The sequence below is a fragment of the Leuciscus leuciscus genome (genome assembly GCF_965113295.1).
Source record: "Leuciscus leuciscus genome assembly, chromosome: 18".
In the NCBI taxonomy this organism is placed as follows: domain Eukaryota; kingdom Metazoa; phylum Chordata; class Actinopteri; order Cypriniformes; family Leuciscidae; genus Leuciscus; species Leuciscus leuciscus.
In genome coordinates this window covers 420,001-445,000 of record NC_138742.1, presented here as the reverse complement: position 1 = coordinate 445,000, position 25,000 = coordinate 420,001, and the positions used below count along the sequence as shown (strand labels likewise).

At 44.3% G+C, this 25,000-nt stretch overlaps 3 protein-coding genes across 6 annotated transcripts in view; 1 reads left to right on the top strand and 2 right to left on the bottom strand.

Moving 5' to 3' along the window:
• Nucleotides 1-300: 300 nt before the first annotated feature.
• Nucleotides 301-14,413, bottom strand: LOC309481111 (neuromedin-K receptor; the record flags this gene model as incomplete). Of its 3 annotated transcripts, XR_014199903.1 has the most annotated exons (6): nt 301-3,810; nt 3,850-4,838; nt 5,410-5,606; nt 12,296-12,446; nt 12,528-12,716; nt 14,052-14,413. XR_014199903.1 is itself a non-coding variant. In XM_082145923.1 (5 exons), the coding sequence occupies 5 exons, from the start codon at nt 14,411-14,413 to the stop codon at nt 4,553-4,555; spliced, it is 1,185 nt and encodes a 394-aa protein (XP_082002049.1). In that variant the 3' UTR covers nt 301-4,552. The 3 variants fall into 3 exon arrangements, 2 of the variants coding, with proteins under 2 accessions (XP_082002049.1, XP_082002050.1); XM_082145923.1 differs by having other exon boundaries at nt 301-4,838; XM_082145924.1 differs by lacking the exon at nt 12,528-12,716 and having other exon boundaries at nt 301-4,838.
• LOC309481134 (uncharacterized protein) lies at nt 14,370-15,718 on the top strand (the record flags this gene model as incomplete). The annotated part of the gene is made up of 3 exons (XM_082145964.1): nt 14,370-15,095; nt 15,158-15,285; nt 15,356-15,718. 3 exons carry the CDS (start codon nt 14,370-14,372, stop codon nt 15,432-15,434), a joined length of 933 nt encoding a protein of 310 aa, XP_082002090.1. The 3' UTR covers nt 15,435-15,718.
• A 1,165-nt stretch (nt 15,719-16,883) lies between these two features.
• corin (corin, serine peptidase) overlaps nt 16,884-25,000 on the bottom strand; it is a 44,799-nt gene continuing 36,682 nt past the window's right edge. For both annotated transcript variants that reach the window (XM_082145834.1, XM_082145833.1), the window contains 3 exons: nt 23,382-23,653; nt 21,126-21,259; nt 16,884-20,111 (listed from right to left, as the gene is read on the bottom strand). In XM_082145834.1, the coding sequence (XP_082001960.1) occupies nt 19,929-20,111; nt 21,126-21,259; nt 23,382-23,653 (589 nt within the window). In that variant the 3' untranslated portion in view covers nt 16,884-19,928. The remainder of the gene's footprint in view (nt 20,112-21,125; nt 21,260-23,381; nt 23,654-25,000) is intronic.

The following is a 25,000-nucleotide window of genomic DNA, read 5'->3' as shown; positions in this document are numbered from 1 at the left end:
GTGTGTTCTCGAGCTCCAGACACTGTGTGTGAATGAACGGCCAGAACACATTAAGAGTTTCTGTTTCCTGTGAGACCGGTGTGTGTTAGCGGCCGCTAACACGCTAAGTTAATAACTAATGATCTTTGCAACGGAAGTGAATCAATCAAAACTAACTTTATCTGGACAATAACTTTATTCTAGATCTGCTGTAAAGCCTAAACAATCTCTGTTACTGTAATCTCCTATTATCACTGTAAAGCTGCTGTGAAACATCTATATTGTTAAAGCGCTGTATAAATTAAGTTCAGACAGGACACCTTTGGCAAGTTACTTAGAGTTTATTAAAACACGTTATATTTGGTGGTACAGTATGGTTCCTTATGGGGGTTCTGGCTCCATAATTCATGAACATACAGAGCGTTAGCATGAACCCCCCGTGGAACCATCAGCTTGAGTGATATACAGACGATTAAAACACTTAGTAATGTCTTTATAAAGCTAAACAGTGTTAGCATGTAGACGTGGCAGTAAATGCCGGTATGTCTTTACTGTAGCTCGGCTGTGTCTCTCAGCGGTGATGTCCATGACAGCTAGGACGTGAAAGCCTTGGTAATCTAAAACACAGAAGACGACAGCCAGAAGTTGCAGGGTGATACGCTCTCTCGTATGTTTAGATACTTATAGTGGTTGTGAGGAATTTGAATATGCTTTCTGAGCAGTAATGTCACGTATATATATATATATATATATATATATATATATATATATATATATATATATATATATATATATATATCCTCCCGGTCAGGGTTTGAAATGAACACTCGCCAAGTGAGGGTGAAATCAACAGTGGCGGGAAACGCTTTCAAACCTGAACCTAACATATTTTTATTCAAGATCAACAGTCTGTCATTAGTCTTTAGTCTGCCACAAAAAAACAACATTAAAATCATGAACCGAAATGTCATTGTGAAAAAAAACAATGACTGTTGTAACAGTGCGTAAATCAGACCTTTCAGGCTATAGCCGAACGCTAATAAGCCTTACGCCAGAATTATTAATACAACTAAATTGTCGGTCATTAAATAAGAAAACAAAATAATTGTGTAGATTTGCTTTGTGTAACCCGACCTCAGACATTAGGCCGAAGTATTTGTTTGCACACAGTGCCGCGACCAATCAATCACTCCTTTACAATCAATCACTCTTTACGACTGGCTGGCAGAGACGTTTTTGCTTTTTAGCGGCGTGTTGGGGTTCTGGTACACCAGCCATGTCAACGAAACGAATGAATGAAAATTAGCTTATCAATGCATTTCTAAATTCGCATCTACAGTATCTTTGTAGAACTTCAAAAAAAGAAACAAAAAAGATGCAGCAGCCAATGAGCAGCCGGCGGGGGCTGCAGGACGACTCAACCTCTACGCACAGTTTTTAATGTTTTATCAGACAATTACTACTCAAGATTTTGCTTTAGTATAATTTTCGAGGCAAATAAGGGCCGGATTCGGGATTCGGGACAACAGCTTAGATTTCGTGACTGTCCCGACTTTTTCGGGACGTCTGGTCACCCTAGCTGTGACGTAGTTAAACTGGTTCAAACCCTGCTCCCGTTCTAATAAGAGAATGGTAGTGGTTGGAGTGATCTGGCAGCTAATAACCGCACTATGCTAGCCTGGGACAACCCAGACAAACTTCCAGCAAATTTAGATTTGCTCTGCAAGTAGTCTGGCAAAGAGCCCATTCAAGCCCATTTCTAATCCGTCCAAATCGAGGCACCAATCAGAAACGTGGGGGTGGGCTTTACACGATGACGATCGCTCTGATTGGTTTTAGGTCTATCCAATTGTGCCCAGAGGCATTTGAGTGACGTCCGTTGGTGAAGCGCATCAACTTTTAAATGCATTATTATATTCGAATTGCAAACACATGAGGACAGTCTCCATGAAAGACCCACTGGCAGATGAACATGCTGCTACATTTCTCTCCGAAACGGTAGGAAATTAAATTAGATTTAATAGAGGATTTTAACTGTGACGAGATGATTGACAGGGCAGTTTATGTGACAGGATGCACGCGACAGATCCATCCGATAAAGATGACGAAGTAGTATGTCCCAAAGCTTGCCTACTCTTTTGCTACACATTCAAAAGTAAATACCCTTTCTTCACAAAAAGAGTACATACTTTTATGGCGTAGTGTAACTTTGGGACGCAGCATATGGCTTTACACGATGACGATCGCTCTGATTGGTTTTAGGTCTATCCAATTGCGCCCAGAGGAATTTGAGCGACGTCCGTTGGTGACGCCCCTTTGGAAATGAGTTATTAATGAAGCTTTGCCAGACCATAACTCAGTTACTACTGAGAATGGTCTGGTTTTAACCAGGCTAGCACTATGCCTGAACTAATGTGACAACGCTCCGCCAACAGACCAGAGTGTGTGTCCTCAGAACCAAGTATTCGATTCATATGTGTAGTGACTTTTGTTTATATATACTGTATTTTAACTGAAAGAGTACAAACAGCTTGTGTACAAAAAGTGAAGCTGTTGGACTGAGACTGACACACTGCAAAACATGCTTTTCTTACTTAGTATTTTTGTTGTGTTTCCAGTCCAAAGCAAAATTATCTGCTAATGGGGTCAGAAAAATAATGTTCATTCAAACAGAAACAAGATTATTAACCCATTAGCAGATAATTTTGCTTTTTTTAAAGGGATGGTTCAGAGTAAAATCCACCTAGGGTCCTTTGCACCACGACCTCGATCCAAACACCCCACAGAAGCCTTTGGCTTCTCCTTGGCCGAACATTATTAAAGTTAGAGCTTGTTTAGAGATATCAGCCGGATGGTTTAGTGCAGGTGCTAATGGATGTACTGTATCTGGTAAATTACCCACTAATAATGCCCAGAATGACACCACACTTCTACAGTAGAACAAATAGCTTCTGTACTCATAAAATGAGGCTTTGGAAAGTTTGTAAGTACATCAGGAGTTTATTTAAATAACACTTGTCTGACGGCTAATGCTACCGCTAACCCGCACGTCGACGTCACTTCAGTGGTTTGGGAAAAGCACGTAAAAGTCCTGGCAGAAAGCGATGCATAAAGGATGTTGTGTAATGACAAATTATAATTTTTTCCGAAGTTTTGACATCTTTGTGTTAACTAATAATTGTTGCAAACTGGAACTACCAACAAAATATTAGTGCATTCCTGGAACTCTACATCCTTATGCATCGCTTTCTGCCAGGACTTTTATGTGCTTTTCCCAAACCACTGAAGTGACGTCGACGTCCGGGTTAGTGGTAGCATTAGCCGTCAGACAAGTGTTATTTAAATAAACTCCTGATGTATTTACAAACTTTCCAATGCCTAGTTTTATGAGTACAGAAACAATTTGTTCTACTGTAGAAGTGTGGTGTCATTCTGGGCATTATCAGTGGGTAATTTACCAGATAGATCATAGGACCTGTTAGCGCCTGCACTAAACCATCCGGCTGATCTCTCTAAACAAGCTCTAACTTTAAAGGTGCAATGTGTAATATTTTTGAGGATCTATTGACAGAAATGCAATATAAGATTCATAACTATGTTTTCAGTGGTGTATAAAGACCTTACTTAATGAACCGTTATGTTTTTATTACCTTAGAACGAGTCATTTATATCTACATAACCGCGGGCACCCCCTTCTATGAAGGTCGACACACTGTGACGTCATGTTTCTACCGTAGCCGACAGCGAACAGAGAGCGCTACAGAGCGCGTTTCGTCACTAACTTGAATGAGAAGCAGCAGAAAAAGACGCAGCAGAATACCCAGGTTGTCCCTGACTCTGCAAACGTGGAGAAAAACATGCTGTCTGAACGACGCCTCGGACATCGTAACGTTAGCTATTTCCCCTTACCTAGCTGCTTTGATGCTCTTATCCATAGCTCTTATCTTATACTAACTAGCATGGAAACAAGCTATGGTAAAGTCAGTGAATAAAAAACTAACACACTGATGAACAAGTAAAAATAACAATTGTAATAACATGTGGTTTTACTGAATAATTAAGTAAATATAATTTAATATAAAAATATTATATAAAGAAACCTCATTGCTTGACTTGCGACTCTCTGCTGACTCAGACTCAGACGACGACATCTTCCGATCCTACGTCGGCCACCGTAGCTTCTCCTAAGAGTTTGCATAGGGAGGGATAGGCAGTGAGTGACTGGCTGTTTGCAATTCGCAAACCTCACCACTAGATGCCGCTAAAAATTACACACTGCACCTTTAATAATGTTCAACCAAGGGAAAAAAGGCTTCTGGGGGAGTTTGACTCGAGGTCATGGTGTAAAGGACCTTAGGTGGATTTTACTCTGAACCATCCCTTTAAGCATCAACTCACTTAATTTTGATTGATTCCCCCGGAAAACAGGACATAATATCTTATGTCATTTTACTACTTTAGAAAATGCATCTTGATTTAATATTTTTTTGATATTTGGACTGGAAAGAAGTCAAAAATACTAAGTAAGAAAAGCGTTTTTTGCAGAAGGTGAATGTCCTGCTGATTCTGCATCTTAGTGTTCAGCAAGCGACTCTGATCCGAGTTCCGTCTCAGCGGTGCTCGAGGGGTTTCCATGGTGACCACCGTTGAGTGACGGCCGGGAGGAGGCCCGTGATTGGCTGGTGCTGGAGCTCTTGCGTCTGGCGGGATTAGCGTTAGCATCGGACTCCACGCGCGTGACCGTGTACAGGCTGCTCTGGGTCGGCTGGAACCGGGTCATCTGGAGTTCCAGTCTGTCAGAGTCCGACTCGTGAATGAAGGGACACCAGCGAAACACACGCTTGAATCCGGCTCGGAACCTGTGGCAGAAACAGAACCAAAACGGGCTTTTCTTACTTAGTATTTTTGTCTGGTTTCCAGCCCAAAATCAAACATTTCTTAAATCAAGATGCATTTACTAAAGTAGTAAAATGACATAAGATATTAAGTCTTGTTTTCTGGGGAAATAAATAAAAATGAAGTGAGTTTTTGCTTAAAACAAGCTAAATTATCTCTTACCCTATTGCCAGATAATTTTGCTTTTTTTACTCACTTAATTTTGATTAATTCTCCCGGAAAACAAGACTTAATATCATATTTCATTTTACTACTTTAGTAAATGCATCTTGATTTAAGAATTTGTAGATATTTGGATTGGAAACAAGACAAAAATACTGAGTAAGAAAAGCATTTTTTACAGTGCAATATCCTAGTAATATGCATGCTAATAAGCAACTTGTTAATAGTGAGAGTGTTAAAGACACTTTAGTTCTCTAGAAAAGTGAACTCTAGAGAAGAACACGTGGTAAATTGTAAACCCTGTCTTCAACATGTTGTTAGTCGTGTGTGTGTGTGTGTGTGTGTGTGTGTGTGTGTGTGAGAGATATACACCTGCTGTTGAGGCAGCAGTAGATGATGGGGTTGTACATGGAGCAGCTGACCGAGAGCCACAGCACCGACAGATAAACCTGCTGGATCGACTGCATTCTCTTCAGCTTACGGTTGAAGCTCGTCACGATGAAATACACATGATATGGGAGCCAACAGATGGCAAATGTCACCACCACGATCAACATCATCTTCACAACCTACACACAACATTACAACAACCTTGGTCATAAGATGGAGAAAACACTAACACATGCTTGAAAAAAAATTGCTTAGAAAAAATAGTTAATTTACAGTACAGTCTACTAACACAAGGCATCTACATTAAAATTTAATTACAACTAATTCATAGTCAAAAACAGAGTCCACACCACAACTTAGGGTACGTTTACACGACAACAATATGCTTAAAACAGAGAAGTGTTTTCCACATACAGACGACACCATTGTTAAAACGATCCACATTCACACGGATCCGCGAAAACGACTAACAACGCTGTATTTGCTGCCAGGCCAGTAGATGGCGATGAAACACTAGTTACATATGTTACTGTGGTCAAGACATCCGCCAAGGAAACTCCCCGTAAAGTGGCCCAAGACGAAGACACGGCCCTAGTGGAGTGACAAGTAACACCTACTGGTAAGAGTTGATGAGATTTATTGTCCCCCAACTTTATCGTCTTGACAATCCAGCGTGATAGTCTCTGTTTGGACAAAGGTGCACCCTTGCGTACCTCACCATAACAGACAAATAACTGATCGGTCTGTCTGAAAGAAGCAGTAGACTTAACATAGCACTTTAAAGCTTGTACAGGACACAGAAGATGAGACCTCCCACATCTGTATCTGAGTGATTATAAGGCGGATGAAAAGCAGCCAGATGAAAAGAATGATTCACAAATTGTGGTAACAAAACTTTAGGGAGAAAGGCTGGATTAGGCTGAAGAATGACCCCAGAATCCACTGGTAACCAGCGTAAACACAATGAAGCATGAAGTTCACCAACACGTTTAGTGGAAGCAACGGCCAACAAAAAAGACACTTTTAAGGACAACCTTTATATCTCTGCAACAGCCAATGGCTCAAATGGTGGTGTACAAAGGGAAACGCCTTTCTCCCTTCATAAATCTACAAACAAAGTTATGAGACCAAAGGGAAGCACCAGCAACCAGGTCATGATAAGCAGATATGGCCGCAATATAAACTTTTAAAGTGGAGGCCACCCTGTTGTCATCAAATAGATGCTGCAAGAAACTCAATACTGTCGGCACAGTACAGTGAACTGGGTCAATTCCTTGATCCCCGCACCAAGAAGAAAATATCCTCCAACGAGCAGCATAAAGCTGTCGTGTCGAAGGAGCCCTAGCGTTGCCGATAGTGTTCACTACTGCTGGTTCACAATCCATTAACTGTGATCTGGACCCAAGGGCCAAACCCAGAGCTGAAGACGAGCTGGATCTGGGTGCCAAACACGGCCATGCATCTGAGAAAGAAGGTCCCGTCTGATGGGAAGTTGCCATGGTTCGCCTTGTAACAGACTCAGAAGGAGAGGAAACCATAGCCTGGATGGTCATCGAGGTGCCACTAAAAGCACCCTGTGCTTGTATAGGAATATATGATGTAATGTTTCCCACAGAAGTGGAAATGGAGGGAACGCATACAACAGGCAACTCGGCCACACGTGGGCTAATGCATCCTGTCCCAATGGACTGGACGTCTCGGCTCTCGCGAACTACCAGCGGCAATGAGTGGTCATTTCCGATGCAAACAGGTCGACCTCTGCCTTGCCAAACCGTTGCCAAATCAACTGTACTACATCCGGGTGAAGTCTTCATTCCCCCGGGAGCAGCAGATTCCTGAACAGAGCATCCACCAATCCCGCCAATGATTGTCCAATCCTGGGAGATGAAGTGCCCTTAATGAGGCCAGCCGGATATTGTCTGTCCGTGCATGAGACAATGTGGCAGACATTGTGATTGAATTGAGTGTTATTCCTATGAAGGTTATGGTCTGTTCTGGGACTAGATGACTCTGTGTTGTTCACGGTAAGGCCCAACCTCTGGATATGCTCCAGCACAATCCTGGTGTTGTGTAATGCATGTCGTCTTGTTTGGGCACAAAGCAGCCAATTGTCTAAGTAGGGCAGAATCCTCATGCCCTTGGACCAAAGAGGAGACAGGGCCGCACTCATGCATCTTGTAAAAACACGAGGAGCCAGAGATAGCCAGAATGGTAGGACTCTTTATTGATAGGCTTGATTCTGAAAGCTGAATCTTAGGAACTTCCTGTGGTGGGGAGCAATGGGAACATGGAAGTAAGCGTCCTTCAAGTCCACAATCACGAACCAGTCTCTTTTCGTCACAGATTGAAGAAAGTCGACTGTGCGTAACATTCGGAAAGGAAGAGACTTTAAGAACACGTTTAGGCGTCTCAGATGCAGGACTGGACGAAAACCGCCATCTTTCTTTGGAACGAGGAAGTATGTGGAGTAAAACCTGTCCATCTGACTGAGGGGAAGATTGCCTGAGCAAGCCATACCTGGCGCTGGGCTGTCAAAGGGTCGCTGAAAGTGTCTCAAGTTCCCGAGTCACATGACCCATAGTCAACAGAGCTATCTGTAAGAACTGAGATGTAGAAGCGTCAATGCTCGCTGACTCTAATGTGTTATTGCAGGCAAGAAGCAGCTGGCAGATAGTATTCTCTGCTCGAGTTATATAGGCTACCGACTCGTATGCCTTCATCAAGAAAGTGTCAGTACGTCCACATTGTGCACTCGGGCAGTGTACATTGCCTCTTAAAGCCTCATCTGGTGACACCACCAAAGCTGCAACCGGCTGTTGAATTTCAGGCGCCCGTCCTACCCCAATGGAGTCAGCCTCAGCCACTGCAGCAAGAGTGCGGGCTGTCTTTGACCTCCTTCTAGGCACATTTGGACTGGTAAGTGCAGTGGCGAATTCTGTCACAAAATCCTTACACAATGGCACAATGTGAACACATTACTATCAGCAGCTTGTCTGAAGAACACATTGGTTTGAATGAGCTGGACAGGTGATTTGTCAAGACCCAAACGAGCCACCGCCATCTGCAGAACAGATAACTCATCATCTGGAGAAGATGGACCTGCGCCCCATGAATGTACAGACCCACCGCTTGAGCAGATAGGTTAGAAAAAACATCGTTTGGGAGGGTGGGTTGTATGGCAGGTTCCACCAATTCTTCATCAAGAATAATGAGAATTAGATGCGCTCTTGGAGAGAGCATCAAAATCTATAGCATGAGGGGGTTGGAAATCACTCTTGTCCACTGGTGTGTTCTCAGTATGTGGGGCCGACACTGGGGGTTGTAGAGACTGAAGAAGACATTTCATCTCCATCATTTCTGAAGAGAGAGAAGCTACAGTCTTCGATAACAAGTGTTCTTAAGTGTCTTTCTGTAGTACAGATTTCTTGCTCGGCGGAGCACCAGCCTCTGCTGACGCGCGTCGCGGCTGTTGTGCGAGGCTAACAGGCGAGTTAATGTCTAACTCAGCAAGGTGAAGCGCTCTCTCTGACATCGGTAGCATACTACAATGCAAACATGGATCAGTCAGAGCCTCCTTCAGATGTTGAGCGCCTAAACATGATAGTGTAGAGTGCGCTGTCACAGCTTGGGAGGGCGAATCCTCAGGTTTCGCTGCACAGGACAGCGTGAAAACAAACGACCTATCAAAAGCGAGAAAGCGAAAGAGGCTGGCCACCGAGTTCCTGTGGTTTATATCCTCGCGTCTCGGTCTGCGTCATGACTTGACTTTGTTGTTATACTCTTCTCGATCTATCTAGCTGGCGCATCGATTATCCACTAGTCAGTGTTGCCAGATTAGAAATGTCGAAGTATCGTACCAAAACCTCAAAATTATCGTTTTTTGAGAAAAATTATCGTACACGAACCAACACATAAAATATAGCTATTTTCCAACAATTTTATTTTCCAAATAATTTTACAGCCAATTTAAACAAGCTGTGTAATACGCTCACACTAACTGGAGGAAGTCTGGCTACTTAACTTTTTTTTGCCAAAGTGCAAAAGATATGCCGACAGTCCACATTTTGAACTAGACCATAATTAAACTATGATACAGAGAGAAAAAAGTGCACAATTAACACTAGAAAGATTCAAATTCCATCTCTAAGTCGCTGTCATCATCAGATGCCACATCCACTTGTGCTGTGTTGGCAGATGTTGTTGGTTGGGGAATACTTTTACGGTACAGATTGGATGCCGTCATGGAGCGCAGCATAGTGTTCGTCGGTTTGAAGGCGTGACACCCACCAGCATACTCATTTGTTTAGCACTTTACTGCTTCGTTTTGTTAAATTGATCTAAACTGAACTGTCTTTTTCGGCAAAACTGTAGTGTAGTGTTGACGTGCGGTCGACACCGTGTGGTGTGTGTGTGTGTATACGTGTGCTTGCATGCAGGCAGGCGAGCCTGCGAAATGATTCGGGGTCAGAGAGAGAAGCGGTAGGATGTGTGTTTGGACGAACGACTGAAAACTCTGAAATTATCGTACATTATGGGATTTTTTTCATTATTGATCGTACATCGTACAGAGGTCAAATTTATCGTACAAATACGATAATTATCGTACATCTGGCAACACTGCCACTAGTGCTTTGCACTGCCTCTGGTGGTCAGTAGGAATGAAACAGAACACTGTAGACTAAACACGTAATACGCATGTGCATGATGTCATCGTCTTCAGAGATTCACGTTTTTGTTTTTTTACACGGAGACCGTTTTCAAAAACTTGCACTTTCAGGCGCCCAAAACGGCATTGTCGTGTAAACGAATTACCAAAACGCATAAAAAGTTTTAAGATTTTAGTTGAAAACAGTGTGGTGTAAACAGCCCCTATAACAACACAAAGGAACAATATCTTTGCAATCACTTTCAGAACAATTTTTTCCAGCTGATGAACGATAAAAACATTGACAGCCAATCAGAATCCATCCTGCTTTAAAGCGCTCAAGCATTTAAAGCGACAGACAGTAAAATTGCAGCAAACGCTATTGTCCGCTGATATAGTTATCGTTCTCGGTGTGAACGGGCCTTGAGTATATTAAATTAATTATCCACAATTCGTTTTGTGATTCCAGAAGTTATAGAGTCACTTTTATGATGGATAGATGCACTTTTATGATGGATAGATGCACTTTTATCATGGATAGATGCACTTTTATGATGGATAGATGCACTTTTATGATGAATAGATGCACTTTTATGATGAATAGATGCACTTTTATCATGGATGGATGAACTTTTATGATGGATAGATGCACTTTTATGATGGACAGATGCACTTTTATGATGATAGATGCACTTTTATGATGGATAGATGCACTTTTATGATGGATAGATGCACTTTTATCATGGACAGATGCACTTTTATGATGGATAGATGCACTTTTATGATGGATAGATGCACTTTTATGATGGATAGATGCACTTTTATCATGGACAGATGCACTTTTATGATGATAGATGCACTTTTATGATGGATAGATGCACTTTTATGATGATAGATGCACTTTTATGATGGATAGATGCACTTTTATGATGATAGATGCACTTTTATCATGGACAGATGCACTTTTATGATGGATAGATGCACTTTTATGATGGATAGATGCACTTTTATCATGGATGGATTAACTTTTATCATGGATAGATGCACTTTCATGATGATAGATGCACTTTTATGATGATAGATGCACTTTTATGATGGATAGATGCACTTTTATCATGGACAGATGCACTTTTATGATGGATGGATGAACTTTTATCATGGATAAATGCACTTTTATAGACTTCAAAACAGAAACGGCCATTCACTGCCATTATAAAGCTTGGAAGAGCCAGGACATTTTTTATATAACTCTGATTGTATTCGTCTGAAAGAAGAGTGTCATACACACCTAGGATGACTTGAGGGAGAGTAAATCATGGGCTAATTTAAATTTTTGGGTGAACTATCCCTTTAATTGCCCGCTTGTGAGGCCCTTTGGTGGAAAAGGACCGATCTAAATAAACGTGTGTCAGTCAAGTCAAGTCAAGTCAAGTTTATTTGTATAGCGCTTTTCACAATACAGATTGCATCAAAGCAGCTTCACAGTATTAAATTAAAATAATACAACAAAGTTTGTTTCAAGAGGAATTTATTGATTGATAAAATTAAATTAGATATCCCCAAAATATCCCCAACTGAGCAAGCCAAAGGCAACAGTGGCAAGGAACCGAAAAACTCCATCAAGTGACCTAATGGTGTCCTAAAACTCCATCAGGTGCCTTAATGGAGAAAAAAAACCTTGGGAGAACCCAGGCTCAGTCGGGGGCCAGTTCTCCTCTGGCATTTATGAGCTAGAGGCCGGATTGTAGTTTGAACTGTAGGATTATATGAATGCCTGGCTGAAGAGATGCGACTTTAATCTAGTTTTAAACTGGGAGAGCGAGTCTGAGCAACGAACAGTATCAGGAAGACTATTCCAGAGTTTTGGAGCCAAATGTGAAAATGCTCTCCCTCCTTTGGTGGTTCTGGATATCCTAGGTATGACCAAAAGCCTTGAATTTAGTGATCTCAAAGAGCGCGATGGATTATAGGGCGATAGAAGATCCGTTAAATAGACTGGAGCTAAGCCGTTTAGGGCTTTATAAGTCAGTAGCAATACCTTGTAATTAATACGGAACTTTATAGGTAACCAATGCAGTGATGATAAAAATGTCAGTGTCTGCATGTAGATGATTAGTCAAGTCAAGTCTCCTTCATTTATATAGCGCTTTTAAGAATATAATTGTTTCAAAGCAGCTTTACAGAGATAATGTGAAATGAATGGAACAGAGATTAATAAGAGACCTTTCTCTTGGCCTGCAGGTGATCCTGGGAGTTTCCCGAGGAGTGTCCGGGGAATCCTCCAGCCCACAGCGTGAGTCCCATCCTGGTGTAGACGACGGCCATGAGCGCCAGAGGCAGGAGATACACAAGCGCCGCCACTATCAGGTGATATCTGTCAACACACACACACACACACACTCATGAAGCGCTGGCCGAGAGAAGCAGCGTCACACACACTCGCGGGTGCGCTCACATGAAGGCGTCGTCGTCGCGCCGCGGCCAGGACACGTAGCAGACCGTCCGGTGCGGCCGCACTTCCGTCACGGAGTAAAAGCAGAGCGGGAACGCCAGACACGCGGCCAGCATCCACACACACACGATCACGGCTCTGGTGGCCGTCGCAGAGAGGCGGGGCTTCATTGGGTGGATGATCGCCATGTACCTGACCAGACAGGAAGTGGCACAGGAAGTGACCCGTTTACATAAGAGTCACCTGTACATACATTCAAAATCACATTCTCTCTTGAGTAGACACTTATTTTGAATAACTACTGCTAAAAAAGTATGTTTTTAGTGCACTACACTGCAAAACATGCTTTTCACAAATAATGTTCATTCACACAGAAACAAGATTATTTTTCTGACCCCATTGGCAGATCATTTAGATTGTTTTAAGCATCAACTCACTTAATTTTTGGTGTGATGGGTAGGTTGGGTTAGTGTGTGTGTGTCTCACCTGTCTAAGGTGATGGCGCTCATCGAGTACACACTGGCGAACACTGCGGTGTGTGTGTGTGTGTGTGTGTGTGTGTCTGTGTGTGTGTCTGTGTGTGTGTGTGTCTCACCTGTCTAAGGCGATGGCACTCATCGAGTACACACTGGCGAACACTGCGGTGTGTGTGTGTGTGTGTGTGTGTGTGTGTGTGTCTGTGTGTGTGTGTGTGTGTGTCTCACCTGTCTAAGGCGATGGCACTCATCGAGTACACACTGGCGAACACTGCGGTGTGTGTGTGTGTGTGTGTGTGTCTGTGTGTGTGTGTCTCACCTGTCTAAGGCGATGGCACTCATCGAGTACACACTGGCGAACACTGCGGTGTGTGTGTGTGTGTGTGTGTGTGTGTGTGTGTGTGTGTGTGTGTCTGTGTGTGTGTGTGTGTGTGTCTCACCTGTCTAAGGCGATGGATGGCACTCATCGAGTACACACTGGCGAACACTGCGGTGTGTGTGTGTGTGTGTGTGTGTCTGTGTGTGTGTGTCTCACCTGTCTAAGGCGATGGCACTCATCGAGTACACACTGGCGAACACTGCGGTGTGTGTGTGTGTGTGTGTGTGTGTGTCTCACCTGTCTAAGGCGATGGCACTCATCGAGTACACACTGGCGAACACTGCGGTGTGTGTGTGTGTGTGTGTGTGTGTGTGTGTGTGTGTGTCTCACCTGTCTAAGGCGATGGCGCTCATCGAGTACACACTGGCGAACACTGCGGTGTGTGTGTGTGTGTGTCTCACCTGTCTAAGGAGATGGCGCTCATCGAGTACACACTGGCGAACACTGCGGTGTGTGTGTGTGTGTGTGTGTGTGTGTGTGTGTGTGTGTGTGTGTGTGTGTGTGTGTCTCACCTGTCTAAGGTGATGGCGCTCATCGAGTACACACTGGCGAACACTGCGGTGTGTGTGTGTGTGTGTGTGTGTGTCTCACCTGTCTAAAGCGATGGCGCTCATCGAGTACACACTGGCGAACACTGCGGTGTGTGTGTGTGTGTGTGTGTCTGTGTCTCACCTGTCTAAGGCGATGGCACTCATCGAGTACACACTGGCGAACACTGCGGTCACCGGGTAGAAGTTCTGGAAGCGACAGTACCCGCTGCTGAAGTACCAGTGCCCGCGCGCGCCGTACACGAAGTTCACCAGCGCGTTGAGCGCGGCCACGCACGCGTCGGACACCGCGAGGTTCAGCAGAAAGTAGTTGGTGACGGTCCTCATCCTCTTGTGCGCGACGATGATCCAGATCACGATCAGGTTCCCGGTCACCGACACCAGCAGAACCAGCGCGAACGCGAGCGACCACAGCGCCACGCGCCACGGAGACTGCGCGAACATGTTCAGGCGCGTGAGGTTCGAGGAGTTCCCTGAGGAGGACATGATGCGCTCTGAAGACGAGTGTGTGTGTGTGTGTGTGTGTGTGTGTGCACAGGAGGAGAGCTGTGTGTGTGTGTGTGTGTGTGTGTGTGTGTGTGTGTGTGCGCACACACAGGAGGAGCTCTCTCTCGCTCTCTCTCTCTGTGTGTGTGTGTGTGTGTGTGTGTGTGTGTGTCTGCACAGGAGGGGCGCAGTGTGTGTGTGTGTGTGTGTGTGTGTGTGTGTGTGTGCACAGGAGGAGCTGTGTGTGTGTGTGTGTGTGTGTGTGTGTGTGTGTGTGTGTGTGTGCACAGGAGGAGCTGTGTGTGTGTGTGTGTGTGTGTGTGTGTGTGTGTGTGTGTGTGTGTGTGTGTGTGCACAGGAGGAGCTGTGTGTGTGTGTGTGTGTGTGTGTGTGTGTGTGTGTGTGTGTGTGTCTGCACAGGAGGAGCGCAGTGTGTGTGTGTGTGTGTGTGTGTGTGTGTGTGTGTGTGTGTGTGTGTGCACAGGAGGAGCTGTGTGTGTGTGTGTGTGTGTGTGTGTGTGTGTGTGTGTGTGTGTGTGTGTGTGTGTGTGTGTGTGTGTGTGTGTGCACAGGAGGAGCTGTGTGTGTGTGTGTGTGTGTGTGTGTGTGTGTGTGTGTGTGTGTGTGTGTGTGTGTGTGTGTGTGTGTGTGTGTGTGTGTGTGTGTCTGCACAGGAGGAGCTGTGTGTGTGTGTGTGTGTGTGTGTGTGTGTGTGTGTGTGTGTGTGTGTCTGCACAGGAGGAGCGCAGTGTGTGTGTGTGTGTGTGTGTGCACAGGAGGAGCTGTGTGTGTGTGTGTGTGTGTGTGTGTGTGTGTGCACAGGAGGAGCTGTGTGTGTGTGTGTGTGTGTGTGTGTGTGTGTGTGTGTGTGTGTCTGCACAGGAGGAGCGCAGTGTGTGTGTGTGTGTGTGTGTGTGTGTGTGTGTGTGTGTGTGCCTGTAGTGGCTTGAATTCAAAGGGGAATCTGATATGCGTGTTTAGACCGGTATTAGTCCAGATATCGGATATGGATCTGATTTAATTCCACATTTGGAAGTTGCTCAGATCGGATCTGTGTCAGTTGTGAGTAAAAGATCGGATTCTTAGAGTCTCTGTTCATTCTTCATGCTTTTAGTGTTTAATATTTTCTTTCAGCTTTCAAACTCAAGGTTGTTCCTCACTCTTCTGTTTGTCTTTTACTGAGCGTCTCTCCACACACACACACACACACACACACACACACACACACACACACACACACACACACACACACACACACACACACACACACACACACACACACACACACACACACACACACACACACTGCGCTCCTCCTGTGCAGACACACACACACACACACACACACACACACACACACACACACACACACACACACACACACACACACACACACACACACACACACACACACACACACACACACACACACACACTGCTTTAGGAAGGAAGCTGATGTGATTCTGGCCAAAGGAGGATCAGTTTTTGCAACTCCGTAAACTCCTCTTCCTGTTGTTCCAGTTCCAGTTCCAGTTCTCAGGTCTGACCAATTTATTCAGTTTAGTTTCATCTCATATATTAAAAGCAAAACCTGCATTTCTCATGTTCATCTGCATTAGTGTGTGATGTTGCTGTTTGATCATGATAAAGCTCCAGATCTTCTCTATATCAGTGTCAGTGTTTCTGAACTCCTGAAACGCCTCCATTGTAGTCTTGAGTTTCTCCCGGGAACGAACACGTCACAATATTCCTCATTATAATAATGAATATGGAGAATAAAGGGGCGGGGCCTGGTTGAGTTAGTTAGTAGTGTGTTAAACTGGTGGTTATGGTAAGGGGCGGGACATTTCCCAAACACACTCGAAGCGCTCGACCAATCACAACACACTGCTCCAGCCGACCAATCAGAGCACAGTGTGCTTTTCAGGAGGACGGGCTTCATAGAGACAGGAAGTAAACAGGGGAGCGTTTCCCAAAAGCATCGTTAGCCAAATATGGTCATCGTTCCAAAAACATCCGCAAACAGCATCGCGAAGTTGTGTGTTTGGAAGGACAGCTCTCGACCTGTGGTTAGATTCATTCTGGAATTAATTCATATTTCAAGAAGCAAAAAAGTAAGAATGTTAACGTTATTAAAATCAAAAGTTGCATTAGTTAGGGTTAGTTAATGCACTGTGAACTAACATGAACTAACAATGAACAGCTGGATTATTATTACCTAACATTAACAAAGATTAATAAATACTGTATTGCTCATTGTTAGTTCATGTTAGTTAATGAAGCTGAGTGTAAAGTGTTACCATTACATCTAATATGCAGAAATCTGCTCTTTAATTTGGTCTTCAGAACCTCGAAAAACTACTTTACAAAGCTGATATAGCCTATAAAAATATAATAAAGTTTACTGTCTCTTGAACAAACTCTCAGAATGAATGCGATTACAGACGGAATGATGAATCTCCAGTTCATGTAATGGATAGAAATCTTTAATGCACATTTTTACACAACTGTATTTACAGAGCATTAAAAACACGGTACATCAGAGTTCAGCTTCACGGCTTCATGTGCTCAAAATCAGTAGAAAAATAGTCTTTAAAAAATGAGAACGGACGGAATGTTGCACTGAAAGCACTTTGACACACGTGACGTGAATATCACTACAACACACACACACACACACACACACACACACACACACACACACACACACACACACACACACACACACACACACACACACACACACGCACGCTTAACACACAAGAAGAAAAGCACTGCAGAAACACACTGATGTCATTCACTACACAAAACCATAACAGAATATCATTGGTTGAGAGCTTTCCACGGTCCCGGTCATTTACAGAACCGACCAATAGCAGCAGAGGAAAGGAAGGAGAGCAGCAGGAGCCCTTTGACCTTTGACCTGGTGTGAGACGGTGAAGTGTGTTCGGCAACATTCACACACAACCACAGAACACACACACACTGCAGACCTGTTCATCTACACAACAGGCTTCATGAAGCGTAATAACACACTAGACGTCTATAGTGACACACACAGCTGCGCTTTGACTTCTGGGTAATTATTCATATACAGTCAAACCAAACATTATTCAGACACCAGAGATCATTGTTCACTAGTGTGATCAGGACACTATAGTTGTTAATAATAGTTGTCATTAATAAACATTTGGGAGCAGAAATGATTGGGACACTTTGAGCTGATCATGTTCTGCTGAAGTGTTTTGTCTTTAATTGCTAATGCTCTTTTAACACACAGACTGAACTAAATGAAGCATTGCTTGGTGATTGGTTGAGCTAAACTGGTATTATCTAATTGTGTAGTTAAATTTAACAGCTGACAGATATTCAACATAATTCATGTGTGAGACAGTCTAACAGAAGGACGGACAAAACCAGTCAAATATCAACTGAGTTCTGCTCATATTTTATCACCATTTTCTAAACTATAGCGAATAAACTGTGATAATGTGAGGAATGTTGAAGGAGTCTGAGTAAAGTTTGTTTTGACTGTATTTACATTTATGCATTTGAGCGACTCACATTGAATTCAAGCAACATTGCTTTCCCTGGGACTCGAACCCATGACCTTAGCGTTGCGAGCGCTGAGTTTGAACTAAGGCTGTTCATCTATCACCACAATCCAAGTAATAATAATGATCAGAGTATATTTCATTATGGCTGTTTATAGATGTAAGGGCCGTTCACACCAAGAACGATAACTATAACGATAACTATAATGATAACTATATTTGCGTCCTCACCAACAGACGATAACGGTCTGTTTATTCTAAGCTGCGGTTAAGAGTGTGTAACGTCATTGAACATGTTTCTGCTGCACTTACAGGCTTTGACCAGCAGATGTCCTCAGCATACTGTGTTTCGAGATAAGATAGTGTAATCCAGCTAATAATCTAACCGTGAGTTTAGCTGACGGTATGGAAGCTTGTTTCCGCCACTGAATAATAAATAAATAATAATAATTGCGACTTTTTATCTCACAATTGCGATATATCAAGTCAGAATTGTGAGATATAAACTATTCTGTGGTAAAAAAAAAAAAAAGTCAGTCTTTTTTTTCCTTAGAATTGGACTTTATATCTCACAATTGTGAGAAAAGATGTCAGAATTGCGAGATGTAAACTCGCAATTGTGAGATAAAAAGTTGCAATTATCTTTTTAAATGTTTTATTTTGTGGCGGAAACAAGCTTCCATAGACGGAGTCAATATAGTGGAATAAAAACAACACCTAGTCTTTTTCACCCTAACTCCAGAGGAAGCCAGACGATGTCGAAACGAGCGCTGGAAACCTGAGGTAAAACCTCTCAACGTTTATTCAGTGGGTGTGAACGATTGTTTTCCATATCCATCTTCTTGAAAACGGGTTTGATTTGTGAAACGGTGGATGTTCCTGGACCTCGGTGATTAACTTCTCCACAATGTCGTCTGACATTTTAAATGCGCGAGTCCTTTAATTTCGACCGAATTCTGGAAGAAAAAATCTTTCTGAAAGTGATCCCAACAATATCGCTTCTCTATATCGTTATCGTTATCGTTATAGCTGTGGTGTGAACTCTGCTATTCTTTAATACTGAGAACTCCATCTATATCGTTATCGTTACTGTCCTCGGTGTGAACGGGCCTGTGGTGTGACAGCAGAAACTCTGTGGTGTTTATAAGGGTGATCATGTGACGTTTATAAGGGTGATCATGTGACAGATCATATACGTGAGTCTGTAATGGGAGTTAAAGCGCTCTGATTCTGTGGTCAGTTTCTCTCCCAGCGGAGCAGCATCTGCGTGAACAGGAGAGTTTAACTGTCCACATGTTTACAGCAGATCCTGGATATAAACATCTGATGTACTGACAGATGTGAGGGAAACTGTCGCCCTCTTGTCTTGAGGATCGAGCCGAGTAACACCAGGACGAGTGAAGCGTGTGGTGTGAGACAGTCCAGACGAGCGCGTGGAATGATGTGTGTGTGTGTGTGTGTGTGTGTGTGTGAGAGAGTTAGAGTGTGTGTGTGTGTGTGTGTGTGTGTGTGTGTGTGTGTGTGTGTGAGTGTGTGAGAGTGAGAGAGTGTGTGTGTGTGTGTGTGTGTGTGTGTGTGTGTGTGTGTGTGTGTGTGTGTGTGTGTGTGTGTGTGAGAGTTAGAGTGTGTGTGTGTGTGTGTGTGTGTGTGTGTGTGTGTTAGGGTGTGTGTGTGTGTGTGTGTGTGTGTGTGTGTGAGAGTGAGAGAGTGTGTGTGTGTGTGTGTGTGTGTGTGTGTGTGTGTGTGACTGTGTGTGTGTGTGTGTGTGTGTGTGTGTGAGAGTTAGAGTTAGAGTGTGAGTGTGTGTGTGTGTGTGTGTGTGTGTGTGTGACTGTGTGTGTGTGTGTGTGTGTGTGTGTGTGTGTGTGTGTGTGACAGTGTGTGTGAGTGAGGGTGTGTGTGTGTGTGTGTGTGTGTGTGTGTGTGTGTGTGTGTGTGTGTGTGTGTGTGTGTGTGTGTACCTAGAGCAGGCTAAACGTGCGCAGGTAGATCTGCCTCTCGATCCACTGGGTGAAGTGAGTGACGTTGGCGTAGACCCCGGGGCCCAGGACCTTAGAGAAACACACGGAGCCCCAGGAGGTCAAACCGTACAGAGACCAGCGGCCGTCGTCCTCCTCACACACCAGCGGCCCACCACTGTCACCCTGCACACACACACACACACTCATGATGTCACTGTGACGACACATACACACACTCATGATGTCACTGTGACGACACACACTCACACACTCATGATGTTACCGTGACGACACACTCATGATGTCACTGTGACGACACATACACACACTCATGATGTCACCGTGACGACACACACTCACACACTCATGATGTTACCGTGACGACACACACTCATGATGTCACTGTGACGACACACACTCACACACTCATGATGTCACGGTGACGATGCACACTCATGATGTCACACACTCATGATGTCACCGTGACGACACACACACACACTCACACACTCATGATGTTACCGTGACGACACACACACTCATGATGCTACCGTGACGACTCACACTCATGATGTCACTGTGACGACACACACTCACACTCATGATGTCACGTGACGACACACACACTCATGATATTACCGTGACGACACACACTCATGATGTCACCGTGACGACACACACTCACACACTCATGATGTCACCGTGACCACACACACACACACACACACACACACACACTCATGATGCCACCGTGACCACACAAACACACTCATGATGTCACCCTGACCACACACACACACTCACACACTCATGATGCCACCGTGACCACACACACACACACACACACACACACACACACACTCATGATGCCACCGTGACCACACACATACACACACACACACTGACAACACACAGACACACACACGATGTCACTGTTATGACACACACACACACACACACACACACACACACACACACACTCATGATGTCACCGTGACGACACATACACACACTCATGATGTCACCGTGATGACACACACACACAGTCATAATGTCACTGTGATGACACACAACACACCCACACCCACATACACACATACACACACACTCATGATGTCACCATGACGACACACACACAGTTATGTCACGTGACGAAAAACACTAATGATGTCACCGTGATGACACACACACACTCACCATGCAGGAGTCGATGGTTCTCGCCTCGTATCCGGCGCACAGCATGCGTGACGTGATGGTCTTCATGTTGAAGTAAGACTGACACTGAGAGACAGAAATGATCCGCACTTCCCCCTCCTGAAGCTTAAACGGCACTGGAGGAACACAATACACACATCAACAACAACACCAACAACACCAACAACATCATCAACAACAACAACATTATCAACAACAACAACAACATCAACAACATCATCAACATCAACAACAACACCATCAACAACAACAACATCATCATCATCATCATCATCAACAACAACAACAACAACATAAACAACAACAACAACAACATCATCAACAACAACAACAACAACATCATCAACAACAACAACATCAACAACACCATCAACAACATCAACAACACCATCATCAACAACATCATCATCTTCAACAACATCAACAACACCATCAACAACAACAACATCAACAACATCATCAACAACAACACTGATCTACTGCTACTGATCGACCTACCAGCATATCATTACATAAGTGATAGCTCACCCAGAAATGATCATTCTGTCATAATTTACTCAAACCATCCTCAAACGGATTGAGGAGTTTGGGTTTGTTTATTACATCACTGACATCACCAGATTTCATTAAAGAGAAGTGAATCGACTAGTTTTATTTGTTCTTATTCTACCAGCCAGTGGGGAATCCGACAGCGGCGACAGTTACGAACACAACCTCCACACGCGTCTCACAGATAAACAAAGAGTTAGACTGGTAGTGTACGCCTCAAAACCGGTAGTGTACGCCTCAATAGAGGAGAGTTAGACCGGTAGTGTACGCCTCAATAGAGGAGAGTTTGACCGGTAGTGTACGCCTCAATAGAGGAGAGTTAGACTGGTAGTGTACGCCTCAATAGAGGAGAGTTAGACTGGTAGTGTACGCCTCAATAGAGGAGAGTTAGACCGGTAGTGTACGCCTCAATAGAGGAGAGTTAGACCGGTAGTGTACGCCTCAATAGAGGAGAGTTAGACCGGTAGTGTACGCCTCAGTAGAGGAGAGTTAGACTGGTAGTGTACGCCTCAGTAGAGGAGAGTTAGACTGGTAGTGTACGCCTCAATAGAGGAGAGTTAGACCGGTAGTGTACGCCTCAGTAGAGGAGAGTTAGACTGGTAGTGTACGCCTCAATAGAGGAGAGTTAGACCGGTAGTGTACGCCTCAGTAGAGGAGAGTTAGACTGGTAGTGTACGCCTCAATAGAGGAGAGTTAGACTGGTAGTGTACGCCTCAATAGACTAGAGTTAGACTGGTAGTGTACGCCTCAGTAGAGGAGAGTTAGACTGGTAGTGTACGCCTCAATAGAGGAGAGTTAGACTGGTAGTGTACGCCTCAATAGACTAGAGTTAGACTGGTAGTGTACGCCTCAATAGAGGAGAGTTTGACTGGTAGTGTACGCCTCAGTAGAGGAGAGTTTGACTGGTAGTGTACGCCTCAGTAGAGGAGAGTTTGACCGGTAGTGTACGCCTCAGTAGAGGAGAGTTTGACCGGTAGTGTACGCCTCAGTAGAGGAGAGTTAGACTGGTAGTGTACGCCTCAGTAGAGGAGAGTTAGACTGGTAGTGTACGCCTCAATAGAGGAGAGTTAGACTGGTAGTGTACGCCTCAATAGAGGAGAGTTAGACTGGTAGTGTACGCCTCAGTAGAGGAGAGTTTGACTGGTAGTGTACGCCTCAATAGAGGAGAGTTAGACTGGTAGTGTACGCCTCAGTAGAGGAGAGTTTGACCGGTAGTGTACGCCTCAGTAGAGGAGAGTTTGACCGGTAGTGTACGCCTCAGTAGAGGAGAGTTAGACTGGTAGTGTACGCCTCGATAGAATAGAGTTAGACCGGTAGTGTACGCCTCAATAGAGGAGAGTTAGACTGGTAGTGTACGCCTCAATAGAGGAGAGTTTGACTGGTAGTGTACGCCTCAATAGAGGAGAGTTAGACTGGTAGTGTACGCCTCAATAGAGGAGAGTTAGACCGGTAGTGTACGCCTCAATAGAGGAGAGTTAGACTGGTAGTGTACGCCTCAATAGAGGAGAGTTAGACCGGTAGTGTACGCCTCAATAGAGGAGAGTTAGACTGGTAGTGTACGCCTCGATAGAGGAGAGTTTGACTGGTAGTGTACGCCTCAATAGAGGAGGGTTAGACTGGTAGTGTACGCCTCGATAGAGGAGAGTTTGACTGGTAGTGTACGCCTCAATAGAGGAGAGTTTGACTCACTTCTGTTGCCCACGTGTCCCCAGCCGGTGATGTGGCAGTATTGGTCGGGTTTGGGAAGCGTCCCGATGCGAGGCAGACACACGGGCCGCACGTAACTGGTCACCAGTACCTCGGACTCCAGCTCCAACACACTGATGTCGTAGTCCACCACCGCACGGTTATAGCGCGAGTGAACGATGATGCTTCGCACTCGCCGCGTTTGCATATGTGGAGAAGGATGATCCAGATTATTGATCCCGAGAACCACCTTCCACTCGTCGGCACTCTCACGCCTGCACACAGATCAACACTTACACTCACACACTTACTCATGCTTCACGCAACACTGACTCCTCCAGAGCAGCTTCACAGTGACATACAGGAAAATAACAGTGTTAATGTATGAAAGCATGTATTCTTCTAATATTTGAAATACTTATTTACTCTTAAACCGTGCAATGAATTGAAAATGAAATGAAATGAAAAAATACTCCAGTCCATATTCCATATTAGTCCACTGTGAATGACCCATGAGGAAACATAATTTTCAGTTTGTCAGTACACATTAAAGGGGACATATCATGAAAATCTGACTTTCCCCGTGTGTCAGTGCTATAATCGGTGCTTCTACCAACACAGAAAACCTGAAAAGTGAAACCCAGTATCTTTGTTCTGGTGAGCCTTTCTCTGCAAGCATGTCAAAAATAAGCCGATCAGATTTCGCTCTCCTTCTGACGTATGAAGAGGATCTTATTATAATATTACCGGCCCTTAATCTGCTGGTTTACACACACCAGCCGACATTTGGTTTCACAAGAGACAACAGAGACCAGTTCTGACGCAATGATAAAGATCCAGCAAAGCCTGAAACTGTTCTGTGGTTGAGCACAGACGAGCACTGAACACTATTGACCAGAACATGTCACCGCTGTCTTATAAACACCTCAGGAACTGTGGACACTTGTGGAGAAGTTAAACATGATGATGAAATGATCAATGTAACTCCACAACAACTACAGAAATGTCTCCACTAACATTCAGAAACTCTTCCTGAGTCTCTCCGTAAGGCTGCACTCGCTACTGGTTATTCTGGGATTCTGGATGAGTGAGATTGGCCTGTTTGGTTATTGCTGGAGAATCTGAAGCTTGTGTAAAGACTCCGCCCTCTTCTGAATGGAGGCGGAGCTAAAGCTTATTTGCATTTAAAGGGACACACACTAAAACGGCGAGTTTTTGCTCACACCCAAAATTGGGCAAATTTGACAAACTATAATAAATGATCTGGTATTTTGAGCTGAAATTTCACAGACACACTCTGGGGACACCAGAGATTTATATTACATCTGGTGAAAAGGGGCATAATGGTGGCAGTGGTTCATGTAGGTTGTCTACAAACCGGAAGGTTGGTGGTTCAATCCCCGGTTCCACCTGACCAAGTGTCGAGGTGTCCATGAACAAGACACCTAACCCCAGCTGCTCCCGACGAGCTGGATGGCCTTGCATGGCTGACACCGCCGTCGGTGTATGAATGAGTGAATGAATGGGTGAATGTGAGGCAATATGTAAAGCGCTTTGGTGGCCATGGGTCTGTTTAAAGCGCTATATAAATGCAGTCCATTTATAATGTGAGTGTGCTCTCT